General features: G+C 42.4%; 1 protein-coding gene across 2 annotated transcripts; it reads left to right on the forward strand.

Moving 5' to 3' along the window:
* The first annotated feature begins 753 nt into the window (after positions 1-753).
* On the forward strand, positions 754-14,229 carry GZF1 (GDNF inducible zinc finger protein 1). Of its 2 annotated transcripts, none has more exons than XM_085311254.1 (6): positions 754-885; positions 4,289-5,656; positions 7,604-7,698; positions 9,247-9,414; positions 10,598-10,755; positions 11,259-14,229. In XM_085311254.1, the coding sequence occupies exons 2-6, from the start codon at positions 4,311-4,313 to the stop codon at positions 11,613-11,615; spliced, it is 2,124 nt and encodes a 707-aa protein (XP_085167380.1). In that variant the 5' UTR covers positions 754-885; positions 4,289-4,310; the 3' UTR covers positions 11,616-14,229. The 2 variants fall into 2 exon arrangements, with proteins under 2 accessions (XP_085167380.1, XP_085167379.1); XM_085311253.1 differs by lacking the exon at positions 754-885 and adding an exon at positions 1,014-1,384.
* Positions 14,230-18,603: the final 4,374 nt, after the last annotated feature.

Below are 18,603 nucleotides of genomic sequence, written 5' to 3' on the forward strand. Positions count from 1 at the left end.
TAATTTCTGTTACAATCTTAAGTCATAATATTCATAATATTCTCATAATTCTTCAATATTATTTTTTAATATTGGACATACAGTACTTTGTACATATTTAATAAACTAATTATCAAATTACTGGCTTAGTCTTGTAATGCAGAACACAGGATTTACAAGTTTGATTTGGTCTTTAGTGTCTGTTGTATTTTTAGTGGTGTGAAAGCGTGACGATTCACAGTTCCATTTGGTTTCCCTGGAAGGTTAGGATTTAAAAAAGTTGAAATCAGATGTTTCATTATTGTCCCAAACAGGCATAAGATGCTATGACTGAGATTTTTAAAGTCCCAGCAGTTAGAGGTAAACTTCTAAGAATAGGTGCAACTATTGCAGTGACAATAATTAGGTAGGTAACTGGATAAAATGGCTGATGTCTAGTCAAGCACGGCTCCTAAATATGAACTACTACTAAAGGAAATGGGGTTCTCATGGTTTTACTCTGCAGGTGATGCAGACTGTCAGCACCTCTGGAAAGGAGAAGCCAGGGCCACGATTTGTAACATACCCCCTTTCTGGCTGCGGTAATCCTCGGCCGCTGGGCTGGGCAGGGGGCCTGGGACGCCAAAGCCCCAGGTTCTCTCCTCCGCCCACCGCAGCCCGAGGCGGCCAGGCAGCAGCTGCGGCTGCCGTGGGGTCGCGTTGCCGAGCAACGCCCTTCCCGTCGCTCCCTGCTGCCGCGCGCCACTTCCGCCTCGCCGCGCATGCGTCGCTGCCGCCACCTTCCAACGGCCGTTGTCGGAGCGGGTGGGGCTAGCGTGCGCTAACGCTTCCGGCCGCCGCCGCCCGGAGCCTGTGTGCTGAGGAGCGGCCCGGCCCGGCCCCCTCGGGCGGGCGCAGGGCTGCCCGGTGAGTGCGGGGGAGGCGGGCGGCCTTTCCCCCACGCTGTTAACGGACGCCCTGGTGCGGGGGGGGCGCGTTCCCCTGTTCCTTGTGTGGGGAGGGTGCGGGGAGGGGCCTCCCTTAGCAGCCGGCCTGGAGCCGCCGCCCGTCCTCGCTGTTACGCCTCCGCCGTGCCGCCCTGCCCTGTGGCCGGGAGGGGGGCGAGAGCGCTGGGGGGCTGCTGAAGAGGAGGAAGGTGGCTGCGTCACGTGAGCTGCAGGAAGCCCTGTGGCAGCGCACCGTCCTTGCTGGCTGCGGGAGTGTCCGGCGCCAGTGTCCGTGCTCCCGCCCTCCCTGTGGGGTTGCCGGCTCTTCACGGAGCGCTCCTGCCGGTCAGCTCAAACGTCGCAGCCCGCTCWCCTTCGCCTTCCGGGTTCAACTTCTGCTTCCGCCCTGTGGAGCCTGCCTGTGGCTTCTGTTGCTGTGGTACCGTTATAGCAGCTTGAGTACTTGCAGCAATCCTAAGGCAAGTTGGTGTGTAGCAGTAATTTCTCCTATTGGACTGAATGGAAGTGTTTTTGCAGAGAAAGAGACAAGCTTTTCGGTTACAGGCAATTTTAAATCTAACTAATTTAATTTATTTTTTGTCCCTTCAGCTAGTTTTGCCTTTAGATGGAAACAGTAGCATGGTAGATCATGCCTGACAGTAAGCAAGGGTCACTTTTTTTGAATGCCAGTTCTGCAGGTTAGTCCATGCGAGCAGGCTACTTTGCAGGTTTTCAGGCCTTGTCTTTTTTAAGGTAAGTAAATAAAGGTAGATCTGTTGATGGGATTCTGCCAGTTTGGTGATCAGCACCCTAATATACTTACCACTGGAGATAACTGAGATTTAAAAGTCTTCACAGTATAATATATATTTTATTGTATGTGTTGAATTACTGTTTCTTCTTTGAACAAATTCCAAAAGAGTGCAAGTCTAGTGATGTAAGCAGGTGATGTATTCTTACAGTGGCTTTTGTTTTTTTAAATACCATGGTGGGAAGAACAGGAGGCTTCTGCTTTGCAGTGTTAATAAAAACGTACTGGCATAATGCATCTGTTGACACATGTCTGTGGTTCGCTTCTGAAAGAAATAGCCTGCTGAGTACAGTTAGGAAGTTCATTCACTCCAGTGGAAGACGTTTGTAGTTTGGGTTCTTGTTTCCTGCTGGGGTTGGCTATTGTCTATATGTGACCACAGCCTTTTCTGTTTGTTCAAATAAAAAATAGATGAGTATTATGAAATAACRTGATAAATAGTTTAAGGCAGTCTTTTAGGAGGGGGAGGGGAAAGTTTTGATATTCTTAAATTCTTTATCTGAAATAATCAATCTTGTTTTAATTCACCCTAAAAATCATGAAGTACCAATGTGTCGTATGACTGTAAGGAAAAATATCTAGGTAAGTGTAGAGGAAGGAAATGAAGTTTAGACACTTTTTTTATACGTATTAAGAAATGTCAGCCTTTCAGTTAAGAGCCAAATCACGTCATTCCTGATTATATGAAATTATAATCAAAACTGGGAGGGGTTTTGTTTGTTTGTTTGTTTGTTTGTTTTTAAATGTGTATATATATAAATAAATAAATAAAATAAGAATCCTGAGATCCTTGCCATGCTCTGAGCTGGCACAGGCAAGAGGTGAGTGGATTCTTCATCCCCTCCTTAAAACTTTTATTTTAGATGTGGTAAGTGTAACTCCCTAAAAGGGATATTTTTTTTATTTATTTTTTTTTTATTAAGAATAATGCTGAGTGACCTACTTAAATCTTGCATTAAGTTTATGAAGCTAAAGAATCAAAGGTTAGGAAATAGGAAAGTTTGGATTTTGAGGATCATCTTTTTCTGTAGAATCTAAGATTGTGTTTTGGGTGCCTGAGGTGGATTGTGTTTACCGTTCTCTCACATACTTGTTGCGCAACATTGGGAAAACCTTTTTTACTTCTCTTGTGTCTCCTCTGCTTTTTTTTTTTTTTTTTTTTGTGTGTGTGTGTGTGTGAACTCTTTAGTTCTGAGACTCCCTATAGCTTTTTGGCTTCTGTAGAATCAAGTCCATCAAGCATTAATTTTCTATGACTGCTATTAATCTCCATGAAGTTGGGTATTTCATGGCTCTGTCTTTTACAGCATAAATATTAGGACTTCCTGAAAATATTCTATCAGAACTATTTTATCAGAAAATTATATTAGGATGTGAGATTACTATAAACTCAAGTTTTAGTCCACACTCATTTCAACAAAAGAAAAAAAAATCAATGTTGAGTATCAGGGGGAAAAAGTGAATTTGATGTTTCTAATGCTATGAACATTATTCTCATGTCTCTATCTCGTACTTAAAATGGTTTCCTTAACACTATATTAATATAATTTTTGTTCCATTTGTGTCCTTTTTGTTTTTATCTTTCTGAGCAAGATTTCTAGTGTACCATGTGTAAAAGACTTCAAATCTACTGTRGGAGAGATTGTATAAAGAAAAGAAACTCTTGTTAATTTTTAGAAACAGGAAAGAAATTCTTCAGATTCAAAATGGATATATATGCAGTTACTATGAAGACAGTAAAATTGAATACATTATGAAGGAAAAGGGTTTTGCTCAGGGCTTCCTTAAGGTCCCACAGAAATACTGATTTTTCTGGGATCTGACATTTAAAAAAAATTCTTAGCCAGGAGAGAGGTTTGTTTTGAAAACTTCTGAGTAACTTAAAACATTACTTGGAAATACAACATAACTTGAACAGTAGTTAAAATGATGAAGCTTTATAGAGTACATATGGGCATTCAAAAAATTAGAGGCTATTAACTCATTTTGAGTGATGAATTAAAAAAACAAAACCACTTTGGAGGAATTTTATGATTTCTTAGGTTTGTGATTTGAGGATATAATTATGCAGTCTTCTATGCTATGAAACATTTAGAATTTTTTGAAAGTCTTAACTCAAAAGCCTATTTAAAGAAGCATTTATTTGGCTTATCAGTTTACCTTTACTTAATCTTCCCTTTTTCTTATCATCTGATTATGAAAGAGAATTTCTTAATTCCATATACTTTAATCAGAACATTTCTTTAATCTTTCTGTTTGCTTTGTTCCTATGACATTTTATAATAGTCTGTCTCTAGTATCTTAGCTATAGTTGAGATTTAACATTAAATTAACTTCTGAGAAATCTATTCATTTGACTGACAGCATGTTTATATTTGAAAATCTTTCCACACTTCTAGCCAGACTTTTCTCAGTACTCCTTTGAAAGTCTGATCAGTTAAGCTCAAGCACCTAAAGTACCTAACTGTCTAGTGGAGTGCTCTTGAAAGTTTGGACATGACTTCTGGCTGCTAAAATCTTTGAGTGTTGTTAGCTTCCGTAGCAAATTATTAATGCGCAATGTTATTAACAGTTTTTTTGCAGAGAGAAGAAAGATGGAAAGTAATGCAGTTTTACTGGAATCCAAGTCCTCTCCCATGAACCTTCTGAATGAAATGCATCAGCTGCGTCTCCTCGGCCACCTTTGTGACGTGACGGTTAGCGTGGAATACCAAGGTGTCAGGGGAGAATTTGTTGCTCACAAAGCTGTATTGGCAGCAACAAGCAAGTTTTTCAAGGAGGTGTTTCTTAATGAGAAGAGTATGGATGGCCCAAGAACTAATGTGTTCTTGAATGAGGTCCAGGTTGCTGATTTTGCTTCRTTTCTTGAGTTTGTCTATACTGCTAAGGTGGAAGTGGAAGAAGACAGAGTGCAGCGTATGCTAGAAATAGCTGAAAAGCTGAAGTGCTTGGACCTCTCAGAAACCTGCTTCCAGTTAAAGAAGCAGATGCTKGAATCGGTGCTGTTGGAGTTGCAAAACTTCTCTGAATCACAGAATTCTGAGGAAGAGAATGGTACTCAGCCAGGCATTTTGCTTGAGACAAAGGCAAGTGCTGAGGCAGAAGCTGACCAGGCAGACTGTTCTCTGGATCTTCCAGATTCCCCAGTAGACAGGCCTAGTAATGGAGTAGCTCTGGAGGTGTCAGCTGCCAAATCAAAAGAGAAAATAGACAAGAAGAAAGAAGTGATGAAGTCTCCCTATGTCAAAATCAGAAGAGCAAGTGGGAGGCTGGCTGGGAGGAAAGTGTTTGTGGAAATCCCTAAAAAGAAATACACAAGGCGACTGAGAGAACAGCAGAAGAATGAAGAGGTTACTGTTGAAGAAAACAAATGCCAACAAGACCAGAGCATGTGTGATGCAGAGAGGGAGGAGGAGCAAGCAGAGAACAGCATTAAACCAGAAAGTGAAGAATGTGATGGCAACTTTGAATCAGAAGAAAACCTGAAAAAATCTGAAGAGCATAAAAAAAAACGAGGCAGTAACTTCAAATGCAGCACGTGTGAGAAGGAATTCCTATACGAGAAAAGTTTTCTCAAGCACATAAAACATAGCCATGGTATTGCAGCTGAAATCATTTATCGATGTGAAACCTGCAGTCAGACTTTTGCCAACCGATGCAACTTAAAAAGCCATCAGCGCCATGTCCACAGCAGCGAGCGCCACTTCCCTTGTGAACTCTGCGGTAAGAAGTTCAAGAGGAAGAAGGACGTCAAGAGGCACATTCTCCAGGTTCATGAGGGTGGTGGGGAGCGTCATCAGTGCCAGCAGTGTGGAAAGGGGTTGAGCTCCAAAACTGCCTTGAGGCTTCATGAAAGGACGCATACAGGCGACAAGCCTTATGGGTGCACAGAGTGTGAGGCTAAATTTTCTCAGCCTTCTGCACTTAAAACACACATGAGGTATGAACAGACTTGACTGGCCTTGTTAGATTCTGGGGGGAGAAGCAGAATCCCCTGGAACACATCTTGAACCTTCAAGTGAAGTGGGGATGTAAAATATAACTGACCAGAATGTTTCAGTATTTCCTTTTTCATAGCTTTTTTTTTCTTTCTGCTTTTCAGATTAAGAGAGTTGATGTATTTCTCCCTAAGCCAAAGTAAAAGTGCACGGGCCACAACCCTGCTAATGCTGAAGTGCACAGTTAACTTTTCTAATGAGAGACCTATTGAAAATCAGTGGGACTGTTTGCATGAGAAGAGCCGCCATGCTGCGGTATTTGTAGGATTGGATCTGTAGTGATTTCAGCTAAATTGATAACCTCTAAATTTAATAGAAGAATGTTTTGCAATAAGTATGAAAATATTCTTGGATTTAACATGTGGCCAGATTTTTTTAGATCACCAAATGTGGGGAGCTAAGCATAGAAAACAGCTGAAATTTGGCTAGAAGCAGACCTGTCTGTGCAGGCGAGCAAAGCACAGATAATACTCACAGCAGAATTGATGAATTCAATTGTAGCACTTGTTTTCCAGTGAGACCTGAAGTTAGAAGTACAAGCGCATGGTCTTAGAAGTTGATGGCAGAGGCATTTTTATGAAGGCAGAAATTCTGCTCATTAAGGACTTGATCCTGCTTGGTGTTGAGCAGCACTGGCTTCAGTCTACCAAAGTAGTGATTTGAAAACAAAGTGCAGATTGTAGACATGAAGAAAGCGTGGAGAGAGAGAGAGATGCAGAAGCAAAATCTCAGACTATTTTTTCAGAGATCCAAAAAGAGAGTACAGTAGTGTAAGCATATTCCTAGATGGCATTTCCTTCAAGGTACAGAGAGTTCATTAAGCACTGCTTTGTCTCACTAGGCCTTTTGGAGTCAATGGGTTTATTCTAGTAGCAAACTGCTACTAGAGTATTCATATATTATTGCTGATGAAGCTATACAGAATCTCTTTTTCATCAAGTGTTCTTTTCTAAGCTTAAGTGACTGCTTTGTGCTTCTTGAAAATAAGTTGTTGGCATAATTGAGGATACCATTTCTCCTTCTTTGCATACAACTCTGAATATTTCATAAGCCTGTTTCTTAAATCCTAGATATTCAATGTGGTTAACTCATGACAGTTCATGATGAGAATTTCTCATCTTTTCGTATATATTTTTATGTCTAAGCTCCTCTTCTTGACGTATTACCATGAAAGCTGGCCTACTGTTGTCTGTCTGCAACACTATGTGAAAGATTCCTGAAGTTTGCATAGACCGAAAAGTTATGATAGAGGAAACTGAAGCACTGGTATAGACAACAGTTCAGTAAACTGTTTTTCATGTACACACAGTCTTCCCTAGGAGATCTCACTGCAAACTTGAGATGAAAATAAGAAAAATGTCTGTATAAAAATGACATCTTTTTGCTCTGCTCTTTGGGTGCCACTGCTTTCAAATGTAGCCAGTGACTTATTTCTACTTGATGACCCTGCAGAAGAGATGCAGTCGTAGTGTGCCAGGGAACACTTCCGTCATATTCTCAATGTAGAATATTTTATTGATAGTGTCAGTTGTATAAAGATAATTGCTTTATTTCATATCCCAAGATGGTTACATTTTTCTTTCAGTCTTTCTAGACACATATAAGTTTTCTAAGCTTTACTTATCTTTTAGCTTAAAGTCTCTTTTTCCTATTAAAAAAAAAATCTACATCTTGGCATGGATTATGCAGCACATTAAAATAAACCTGGCATTGCATAAACCATGATGCAGAATAGGGCCCAGTTGAAGGTCTTTTTAAAAAGACAAAAAGAATCTGTTGAAGATGCATAGACATTTTTCAGAGAACAACCCCAAACTAAAGATGACTTGCATTGTGCTGCAAAGGAGAGACATGTACCTTGGTATTTTACTGTTGCTTTCTTATTTCAGAATCCATACTGGTGAAAAACCTTTTGTCTGTGATGAATGTGGTGCCAGATTTACCCAGAATCACATGCTTATATATCACAAAAGATGTCACACAGGTAAGAATTTCTTTCACAGTGCACTGTGTATAAGAGCAGACATGCTGTGAAACCAGATCCTTTTTTTTTTTTTCAGAAGCCAAATGCTCTTGATAACATTTGGTAGTCAAATGATGTCTAGGAATGAGAAAATCTAATTTTATGAGAAACGTTTATGCTGATTCAGGTTGCTAGATTTAAATAAAGTTGCAAGAATTATTTAGTTAGAATTTCCTTAAAAACATTAATTAGTTTTCAGTGAAATATCAGTTGTATCATTGATGGCACTTGTATACCACTAGACTACTGGTATGAGGTAAATGTTTTTTTCTAGAAAATCTGGCTTTTCTGTAGCAGTACTCTGTACATTAGAAAAATACTTCAAGTCATTACATTAATGGTCTATTTAATTTATAGCTGTATGAGTACTTCTAAAAAGATTGCAGATAACCACTATATTTTTTTTCTTAATGTGTTGTCATTTTTTAATAAATTAAAATGTGCTGTTTTTCAGAGGTCTCAGAAATCCTCTTTCTTGACTAGAGTTCTCAATCTATTTTTAAAAGAAGACCTTTGTTATCATGGTTTCTATTATACAGCACTTCGTGGAATCCTGTAATGTTGGGGAAGGATTTGGGGGTTGGTTGATTTGGGGGTCCTCTTCCACTGGGCTATTCAGATCTCAGCTTCTTATAGGTGGAGAGGCAGATAGTAAAAAAAGCTAAAGGAGCTTATTGAAGAGAAGAAATTTCCTTCTGAGTAGGATTCAGTACCTAAAGTGTAAACTGAGGGCGCTTTGGGTATTCTCCCAGTTCTACCATCAGTAGAAGTTCTAGCTGAAATATAGAGAAATTTTTTTTCTCTTGGGAAGCCTGAAATAGTTAACCCAGCAAACATAAAACAGTTTTCTTGGCTCATCTTGATTTGCAGAGAATTTTTTTAAAGGCACATCTCGTCCTTCAGAGTATACTTTGTAGTCTACATCACTGTTTTGAATTGACCGTTCCTACCAGCAGTGTTGTGTGGTACTTCTGCATTTCTAATTGACTTGTCATTGAAGCATCCACCTTACATCTGTGACATGTAACTAAATGCAAATGGCAGAAAACTTTAACTTTAAATTACTTTAAATTACAATGAAATACAATTATAGGAACACTTTTTTGTTTTTTTCCAGAGCCTTTTAACTAAAATTGGCTTCTTTCAGATGGAGGCCTTTCATCAGAGGTGCGCAGTGTTGCATTCAGTATGACAGTGAAGCAGAATACCACAGATATACTGAGAAGACTCTGAAGATCTCACTGGGCTTTTGCTCATACTATGTAAAGATGTTACTATACTTGTAGATAGTTATGGTTACCCTTGTAATATGAGTATTTTGTACAGATTTCTTGTAGGAAAATTCTGTGCCTTATACAGAGGTCTTTGTTACTGTATTCCATTTAGACTCTTTTTTTGAAGTTGGCCTGTGGTTCATTTTTATCTAAAAAATAGCTTTCAGCTCTTTCATCTGATGTTTAATAGCATTCTCAAATGCTACTTTGTTTGAATTCTTCACCTTTGCTGCAGGGGAAAGGCCTTTCATGTGTGAAACGTGTGGGAAGAGCTTTGCCTCTAAGGAATACTTGAAACACCATAACAGAATACATACTGGATCCAAACCGTTTAAATGTGAAGTTTGCTTCAGAACATTTGCACAGAGAAATTCACTTTACCAGCATATTAAAGTGCACACAGGTAATGGCACTTTCTTTTTTTTTCTTTTTACACAAATCATCATAATTTGCAGACATACATCTCTGTATCATAACAYAGATGAGGAATTTCTTGACTAGGATTTTCCATTTCTTTAACTTCTGTTCTGTGTGCAAGTTTTTATTCTTGATGCAGTGTATTATTTCATGTACTTCTCTTAGTACTCTCTGTATTTCTTGCTGACTGTGGCAGCAGGTCTTTGAAGTATTTCTAAAAGCTGTGCAGATGTTGCTAATAATGTTCATGCATTAAAAGAAATCAGAGTATTATTAGTGACTAAAAAAAATGTCCGTTTTAGCTCTGAGCAGAGCCCTGCAGAGAGTTGCTCTCTTTCTTTTCTATTTGTCCACCTTTCATGTTTGCATTCTGTCCCACTCAGATTTATTCTTCAGTCTCTATTTCATTTCCACTTGCTGCTCTGTTTTTTGAACTGAAAACAGTGATTATAGGTGCAATAACACTGACCAGTTAATGCTGCCTGGAGCATGTAAGCTCTGTATCAGTGCTGGAAGGAGGGGCAAACAGTCACTTTCACTATTTGAAACCCTGACATTTCTACCCATTTTACATTTTACCTTATCCTGTCCCTTTTAGAGGAATAGAACTCTGGTTTCTTCATAATGTTAGTTCTAAATTTCAACCATACTGAAATCTTCGTTATGCTTTTGGTTTTCTTGTCTGCTCGCTCGAAGTCCACGTTATTCAGCACTACAGCAATTTGTAAATGTTCATGTTACTTTGATAATGTAAGAAAAATAGCTTACTTTCATCTAGTGTTATTCAGTTTATAACATTTGGAGAGAACCTAGTGTTTATGAGAAGTTCTGATATTCGTGCTCACACAGCATATTATGTAAATGAGAACTTCTGTTTCAAGACAAAATTTCAGCTGCTGATGTAAAATATATGCAAAAAAAATATGTAGGCTTCAGTGGTTGCAAAGATTAATGCAGGCTATGAATCTAGCCCTTAAGCTATAAGTAGCTCTTTATTCCAGATGCATCAAAACTTACCCAACTGTGAGAGTTCTAAAAGCATCTTGGTGCTTTCTGAAGATGCTTTTGTTTGCCTTATCATTTAGTAAAGTTTAGGTGTTACTTGAAGTTACCCTGTTACACTCTTAATACATCTATGTCATCACTTTAATGATGTGCTTTGCTTTCAGGTGAACGACCCTATTGCTGTGACCAGTGTGGTAAACAGTTCACACAGCTCAATGCACTGCAGCGTCACCATCGCATACACACAGGGGAGAAGCCATTCATGTGCAATGCATGTGGGCGAACCTTTACTGACAAGTCCACCCTCAGACGACATACTTCAGTAAGAATCTGTAGCTCTATAGCCTTGTTCTGTGTCCAGGTGCTGACGTGTAAACTTTGTCAGGCCTGAAAGGGAGCTTCGTGTCCAGTTTCTGTTGGTTTTAGCACATAGTCCTTTGCCTAAATTGGCATAAAAATATTGGAGTGGTTTATGTTCAGTCCTGCATCTACAGTAAAACCATTCTTAACCCATTATGGCAGAGCTCACAGAGATCACACCCGAAGACTGTTCAGTCTCACAGGTTTGTTCCTGATACAACTGAAAAGTGATAGGAGTCTTCCCTTTCTGGGTCAACTCTCTGCTGGATCAGTTTGATGCTTTAAGAAAACAGAGGAAGAAAACCCACAAGGGAAACTAATCAGTGCCTTGATGCATACCAAAGTGGTTTGGGGATTCTTATGTGGAATGGAAAGAGAGAGCTTTTCTTCAGTGCACATACATGAACTAGATTCAAACTTTTGCCTGCCTGGCAGTCATTGTATGTTCAAACTTTTTATTTTCAGATACATGATAAAAACACCCCATGGAAATCCTTCCTTGTCATTGTTGAAGGTGCATCTAAGAATGATGACAGTCATAAAACAGAGCTTCCTGATGAAGAATATGATGTGTCACCTAAAATGCCTGAGAAGCTGCTGTCTTTCTCTGAAAATGGACACTATCAAAACTTGACTGCTGTCCCAGGTGGTGTGACTGCACTGCATGATAGTGGTTCTACCACAGGGACAGACTGTAAGTCAGATGGGACTCCGGGACCCCAAGAAGCCCTTATAGCTACCACTTTAAGTGAGCTGACAGTACTACATACACAGACAGACTCTATTCAGCCACAGCTTCATGCTTTAGTGAATATGGAATAATGTGATATTTACAAATTCAGTTGAAGCTACATCTTTGTGTAGTCCTTTGACTTTGCCAGTAATCTACTGAGGGAACTAGGAAACATTATGAAAAGGCAACAAAGCTAGACATGAATGACATCCACAGGATTTTCCTGAATTTCCCTGCAAAATTCATTATCCACCTCCAATGTGTACAGCTCCATCTCCTGAAAGTGGGGTAGAATAACACAGAATACAAATTGGCTTTACCAGTTGAAGTAAGTTAGATCCTCATAACATGGTGGTGGTGGAGGAGACAAAAATCCCATTAAGTTTATATCCTAGGAAAAGAAGGAGGTTGGAAGTTGGTATAGTTCAGATCATCTGGCTTGCACTAGGTGATCTGCAAGGAAAGGAAGCACCTACAATAAGACAGGTTATAACGAAAGTGCAAGTTTGATTTGCAGTTGATTTGATTGCACGCATGTACAGTCAAGAGAAATGATACTGTGTTTCTTGGCCCAGTAGTTCAGTCAGATTAATTACATTTTCCAGGGTAGAAATTTGTACATAAAAAATAAACTTCTGCTAAATTACATTTCAGGAAATGTTGGTTTATCTCTGCTTTTGCCAAAGACTCAAACAGTGAGCTAGCTCACTCTTTGGAAATAAAAGTGGGAGCAAGCTTTGGAAAGACTTAGTTTCGTTCTATCAGTTCTGATTCTTTATAGCGGCAAAAATGAGGCAAGTGAAAGCAAAGCAAACCAAAGTGTCTATACAGGTGATGGTGTTGCTGCATTTCAGTAAAACTTGGTGCAGCTTGACACTTAGTCGGACATGCTTCATCTCTAACTGCTCTAGCCAACATAAAGCTTGGAAATCGGAGGTCAAAACCTGTCTTGTAAAAGTGTTTTACCAAAAATAGTACTTGGGCTCTGCTGAAAAAGCTAGAGTAACAAAAGCCTCTTTTAGAAAGACAGTCCATCAGCATTTTCATTCGTTAAAACTTACCTAAAGAGCTTTCTGTTGGTCCAAATAAATCAACAGTGCTGTGTTTTCCACCATCACTTTAAAGTCACTGTTGTTCAGAACTGCAGACCTCCTTTTAAATCAGTAATACTCTGGTGGGGAAAAGTTAATTGCTGTTTTGCTGTTGAGTTGCTACAGCTAGTTTTGCTAGTACAAGAGTCTCCAGGGGTAGATTCTGTTGCAAATGGGAGATGGTAGTGCTTATACAAGTAATGGAATAAAAATATGGAGTAACTGAGAAGTGTGCTGGACAGTTCAAGGGGTTTAGGCACCTAGTTCCCAAATTGTGAATACCTTGTCAATAGGAATATGGTGGAACCTGAATGGCAGTTTTAGGCTAGCATCTTTTTAACTGTCCCAGGGAAGGCAGGTTTAAGAACATAAGTTATTCATACTTATTTCAGAGGCTTTTCCTCATCAGCACCTGCTATTAAGTTTTAGTAGAATAACCTTTGTGTTATTGTTAATGTGCCTTTTTTTTAGTAAGGAGTGTGACAAGGTGAGGCGCATGATTTTTCACGCACTAAGGGTCCTAAGTATGGCTCCTGTTCAGCCCATACTCTAAAACCTCAACTTCACACAGCCTTCTCCATTGTCCACTGGGTTTACATCCCTCAAACAGCAATTCTTAGGAAGATCCTGCTTCTATTTGGGCATTTCTTATTGACACAACAAGATCTTCCTTTTATACATACCTTTCCTTCCCCAGGGAGAACATACTCTTGCTTTCCCCAGTCATGTCTAGTAGCTGGGAAAGCTGTTGCACAGGCAAAAGCCTTTGAAGCAGTTTCTGCCCGTGCTAAGAACTTTGTGCTTAGCACAAAGCTGACTGAAAGGCCAGCTGTTTGTCTTGTATCATTTTACCTCTAATGTCAGCAAAGTTATTGTGATTGACCCAAGGTTTACCTGGCTGGAATACTCATGAGGGTGTTGGGCTTTTTCCCWTGGAAGAAATCTGGAGAGCTATCTTTGAAATAATTTGCACTGAGAAAGAAACATTTAACTGGCCCAACCCTTGCTTTTGGAAGCAGCTGTTAATCAAAACCAAATTGATGGTATGGTTAACTTTACAGACTCGAGGGCTAGTTTTCTAATGCCACTATATAAAAACCTGGAGCTTTTCTGATTCATTTTTCTGTTTTGCTTTTCTGTTTCTCCTTATTTCAATATAAAAGTGGTATTTCCACGGAAACGTTCTCATCTGAAGCTTTTAGAAAAGCTTACTGAAAGATTGCTTGTACAGGTAGGCACAATCAAGCCTTGTTATGGCCCGTTCTGAGGCTTAGGGGGTTGGCAAAGCAATAAAGATATCCAAACTGTGCACAGAGCTATTTTTGAACCTTAAAGGGATGTCTGATGTTACCATGGAATTATAACTTAATCTACAGAAAGGGATTTTTTTTTAAGAGAACATTTCCAAGAGGTTATATTTGAAATATTTATTCAAGCACGATGTTACTGTTAAAGCTCAGTATTCCCAATGACCAATGTAAAGAGTTTGTAGATATATTTAAGTCTGAGCGTTAGTACCTATAGACAGGGAAGCTTTTGTACTCCATGACTGTACAGAAGTGAGTTACTTGTATGAATTGTTCTTATTAAAATATTGAAATTTTAAGACTGACCCTGAAGTGGCTTGATTATTGTATCAAATGTTACTATATCCTGTGCTTTCCTTTAGGAGCATTCATTCTGTCTCCTCTTAGCTTAAAAGATATGCTAACATGGGTCTTTCAAGTTACAATACTTATGATAGAGTCTATGGAAAATAAGGGACCAGTCAGAAAAGAAAAAAAAAAATGGGGAGCATACCAGGAGGATTGCTTTTTGGCTTTGAGAGGTGTTTTTGATAAGCAAGTGGTGAATAAAGTACCACTGTAATAGTACTGAAACACTTTAGGACATTAAGCCAAACTGAGTTGCACTTCAAGTAAGTATTTAGATTAAAAACAAACTAAAGATGAGTGTGAAAGCCAACGTACCAGCTTCTGAGGGTGTGAGTAGACCCACCTGTTGTCTGTGGCAGTACCCTTCCTCCAAGAGAAACAACAGGCAACCTGAAAAGGAACTGGTGATGCCTGTGGCAGTTACTGCCTGAGGGCTGCTCTGATTAGGGTGAGTCAAAAGAACAGAAAAATAGTGAAGTGAGGACAACTGCTGCCAAGTTGCATGGGGCACTCTGCGTGTACAAAGGTGTTAGGCAGCTTAATTAGTCCTAGATAACTAAGCCTCTCACAAAACAGCCTGAGTTGTCAAATTCGAAATCATGTTCTTGAAAAGAAAGTTTTGAAGTCTCTATGCTTCCAAATCAAGCTGGATCTGTTGGTTGCCCAGAAGGCCAAGGGTGCATGCTTGGCAGTCAGGCCCCTGCCTGGCGAGGGGAATGCAGTGGGGCAATGAAAGCTCTGTGGAGCAATGATGACTCTGCAGCATACCTTTCCCCATGCCCCCCCACTAAAGGGTGAAGGCATGTGACTGCACAGGAACCACCCTCTGGAGAAAAGAGTCTGGGCCCCTCTGTCCAGCCCTGGCACAGCCCCATTCCTGCAGTGGCTCACTACTGTTTGTTCCTGCTGTGCATCTGAGAAACATCTTCCAGCAGGGGCTGGACTTTTCTAGAATTAGTAGCACTGACAATGCCAGGGGAGCTCCAGCTGCTGCTGAAGGTGCCTGTGGCCTGTCTTGGGCAGGCAATGGCTCTTACTGAAGGGAGAGGAGTGGTGGGAAGGAGCTTGACTGCCTGATTTGGCCATGGGGATGGGCTCCTGGACCAGGGCCAGATGGAGCAGACTTGAGTCCTGCCCTAGCACTGCAGCCTTTCTTCTCCTCAGACCTCATTCCTTGCAGTCTAGCAGAACTCTGCTGCAGGCAAACTGGGTTTTGGGGTCCCAGGAAACTCAGCTCCTAATGTGGGCTTTCTGCTAGCTCAGGTGAAAGAGCAGAAGGATTACTGAGGCCTGTGAATGGTGCAAAGAGGAGGAGAGATGAAGATTTTGGCTGTGATCCATGGTCTGTTGGTAGAGGGCAGGCTTCCATGCTGCAGAAAAGCAGACTCCCAAGGCCAGGCTCAAAGGAGCATCTCCATGGAACAGCAATTAATTATTCCATATGCTGGGGGAGCCTGGAGCCCCAAGCTGGGCACCTGCAGTGCAGCTCCCCATGGACACCACACCAGTGAAGGCTTTGGGTTCAAGCACCTTGAGCTGCTAGACCTGCCACATCCACCAGTTCCAGGAGAGGCTTTTAAGCTTGCCGGAGGTGAAGCAGGTGCACTTTCTCCAACAGCTGGGCAAGCTACAGTGCAGCAGCCAAGCCTGGTGCTGCAATGTAGACAGCCAAGCAGGGAGGGAACAGGAGCACTTTGCAGCGAGGCTTCATGGATGTTGGGATCTTGGAGTTATTTCTTTGAGGTTTTAGCTATGGAGATACTAGAGCAAGTCTAGCAAAGGACAACTAAGATGGTAAGGGACTGGAGCATCTCTCACACAATGAAAGGCTAACAGAGCTGAGACTGGTCAGCCTGCACAAGGGAAGACTGAGGGGGGATCTTATCAAGCTGTTGAAATATACGCAGGAATGATGTTGAGGGATGGGGCCAGACTCTTGTCAGTGGTGCCCATGACAGACAAGAGGCAACAAGCACAAACTGAAACACAGGAAGCTCCATCTGAACATGAGGAAAAAGTTATTTACTGTGAGGATGACTAAGCACTGGAACAGGTTTTCCAGAGAGCTTGTGGAGTCTTCATCCTTGGAGATCTTCAAAGTCATCTGGCCACAATCCTGGGCAACGTGCTGTCAGTGACCCTGCTTGAACAGGGAGGTTGGACTAGATCTCCAGACGTCCCTTCCAAACGCAAATGTTCTAGGATTCTCTGATGGTGCTAGGGGGTACTTTGTCCTCTGGTTGTGCTTGCTTGTCTTCTGGGGCTAAAGTCAAGGGCATAACACATATTACAAAACTTGTTCTTGACAATAGTTCCTGGGTTTGTGATTAGTTCCTGGGTTGGCAGCACAACCTCAGCCAGGCTGCAGCATGGCATGGCCCCAGGAGATGGAGCACCCTGGGGTGTGCTGGCACCAGGCCTCCCTCTCATCCCCCAATGGCGGCAGCACAAGCCCAGCCCTAGCTGCAGGTGTTTGGCCACAGCCCCACGTTGCCTTCACTGCAATGCCTGGCTGTGCCCAGCCCACAAGTGGCATGGGGGTCTGGTAGGCTTGGGGAAAGGGCAGGAGATGTTGGGACCCCAGCACAGGCCATGGGTGCCTGATGGCTGCTGCACGCAGGCTCTCACCTCCTTGTCTTCCTTGGCCTGGTAGTAGCCTCGCATGCTCCTCATTTTTAGCCCTGCTTGAGGATGGCAGTCCTTGGCCATGCTGGGAGTCAAGGTGGGGGGAGGCTGCAAAGCCCTACAGGGACCACAGGCACTGATGGGGTGAGCATGAGGCAAAGGGGAGAGGGAAAAGAACAAAGGGTTGGTGGGGTTGATGGAGAGCAGGAAAGATGCTCTTCTGCTCTGAGGGCTGCAGCTATGACAGATGTCAACTGCAGTTGTGATTAATGTCTGTCAGCTGGAGCAGGAGCCGGAGCCAGTCTAGCCCTCCACTCCCTCGGGAGCCCAAGCCCTGTGCCAAGCAGCAGAGCSTCGACAAAGCCTGTCCTGCCAAAGCTTGTGGCCTTGGTCATGGGTTTGCAGATACCTGGGCATTGATCCTGCTGCTCGCCTAGGCCTGCTCTGGGCCAGCATCTGGCTCAACCCTTCTGGCCCTCTGGAGCCTGAGAAAGAGAAGCAGGCCCCTTTTTCTTTTGAGATCTTTGGCATCAACTGTGCCTAAGCACCAGAGGTGGGCTTGGGGTGCTGTGCTGGCAGAGCTCCTTTCCCAGTCCCCAACCTGCTCCCGAACAGAACTGCGGCTCTCCAACAGCATGAGACGTGGCCTGAACCACTCTCTTCCAGCTACCATCTCCCATCCAGCTCATGAGGGGACGCTCTTGAGGGGTCCTCAGCCCATGTTTTGGCTGTGGATGTTCAAATATCTGCTACTGTCTGACCTCCCTGGCCTCCACCAGGATCCCAGCTGTACACAGAAACCTCCTCTGGAGGCTCAAACAGGAACTGCCTGGGTCTCATCCATCCTGTCCCACTGACTGGGGCAGCTGGCATGGTGCTGTGGGCAAACAGGAGCACATTCGGGACCCTCACTCAGGGACCCCAGGAAAGAAAGAAAGAATGAGACAGTGGAAAACAGAGAGAAATAGAAAGGGAAGTGGGGGAGATAAAGAGGGAGAGAGAGAAAGAAAGAGGGAGGAATAAAAAAAGAGAAAGAACAAGAATAGAGGAGAAAGATGGAGAGAGATAAGAGAGGAGAAAAGGAAAGGAGGAGAAGGGTGAGAGGGAGAGAGAGAAAGAACAAGACAAGGAAATTGTGATAGGGAGAGAGCGAGGGAAAGAGAGGGGAAGGAAGAGAAAGGGAGAAATAAAGGGAGAAGGAGAGAAAACAAGAGAGAGGGAAAGCATGACAGAGGAAAGGGGGAGAGAGAGGGAAAGAAAGGAAAGGTGGAAGGAAGGGAGAGAGGAAGGAAGGAGGAAGGAAGTAAGGAGGGAAAAAGGAGAGAGAAAGAATACAAAAGGGAACGAGAGCGCAAGCTCTCTGTGACCAGAGGCCCCTGGGAAGCTGCTCAGAAACATGCCTGAGACAGCAGCAGCATGGGCAGCACTGCTGGCAGGTGATAGGCAAAAGGGGCAGGGAATGGGCTCCCAGGGCAACACGACCTGGGACCTGGGCAGGAGCTGCAGCCCTCCCTGGTGGCTGGGGCCGCTCCCTCATTGCACCACAGCAACTACTGGGGGCAGCCTCACTGTGTGTGCAGCAACAATTGCCAGGACACCATGTTCCTGGGGAAAGGATGCCCCCTTGCAGAGCATCTCCCTGGCTATGGGGTCCCAAAACAGCCCCGTCCATGGGTTTCATATGTCCATGTGTCCAGTGAGCCCTG

The sequence above is a fragment of the Rhea americana genome, unplaced genomic scaffold (genome assembly GCF_003343005.1).
Source record: "Rhea americana isolate MKP2758 unplaced genomic scaffold, rheAme1 scaffold_336, whole genome shotgun sequence".
Classification (NCBI taxonomy): domain Eukaryota; kingdom Metazoa; phylum Chordata; class Aves; order Rheiformes; family Rheidae; genus Rhea; species Rhea americana.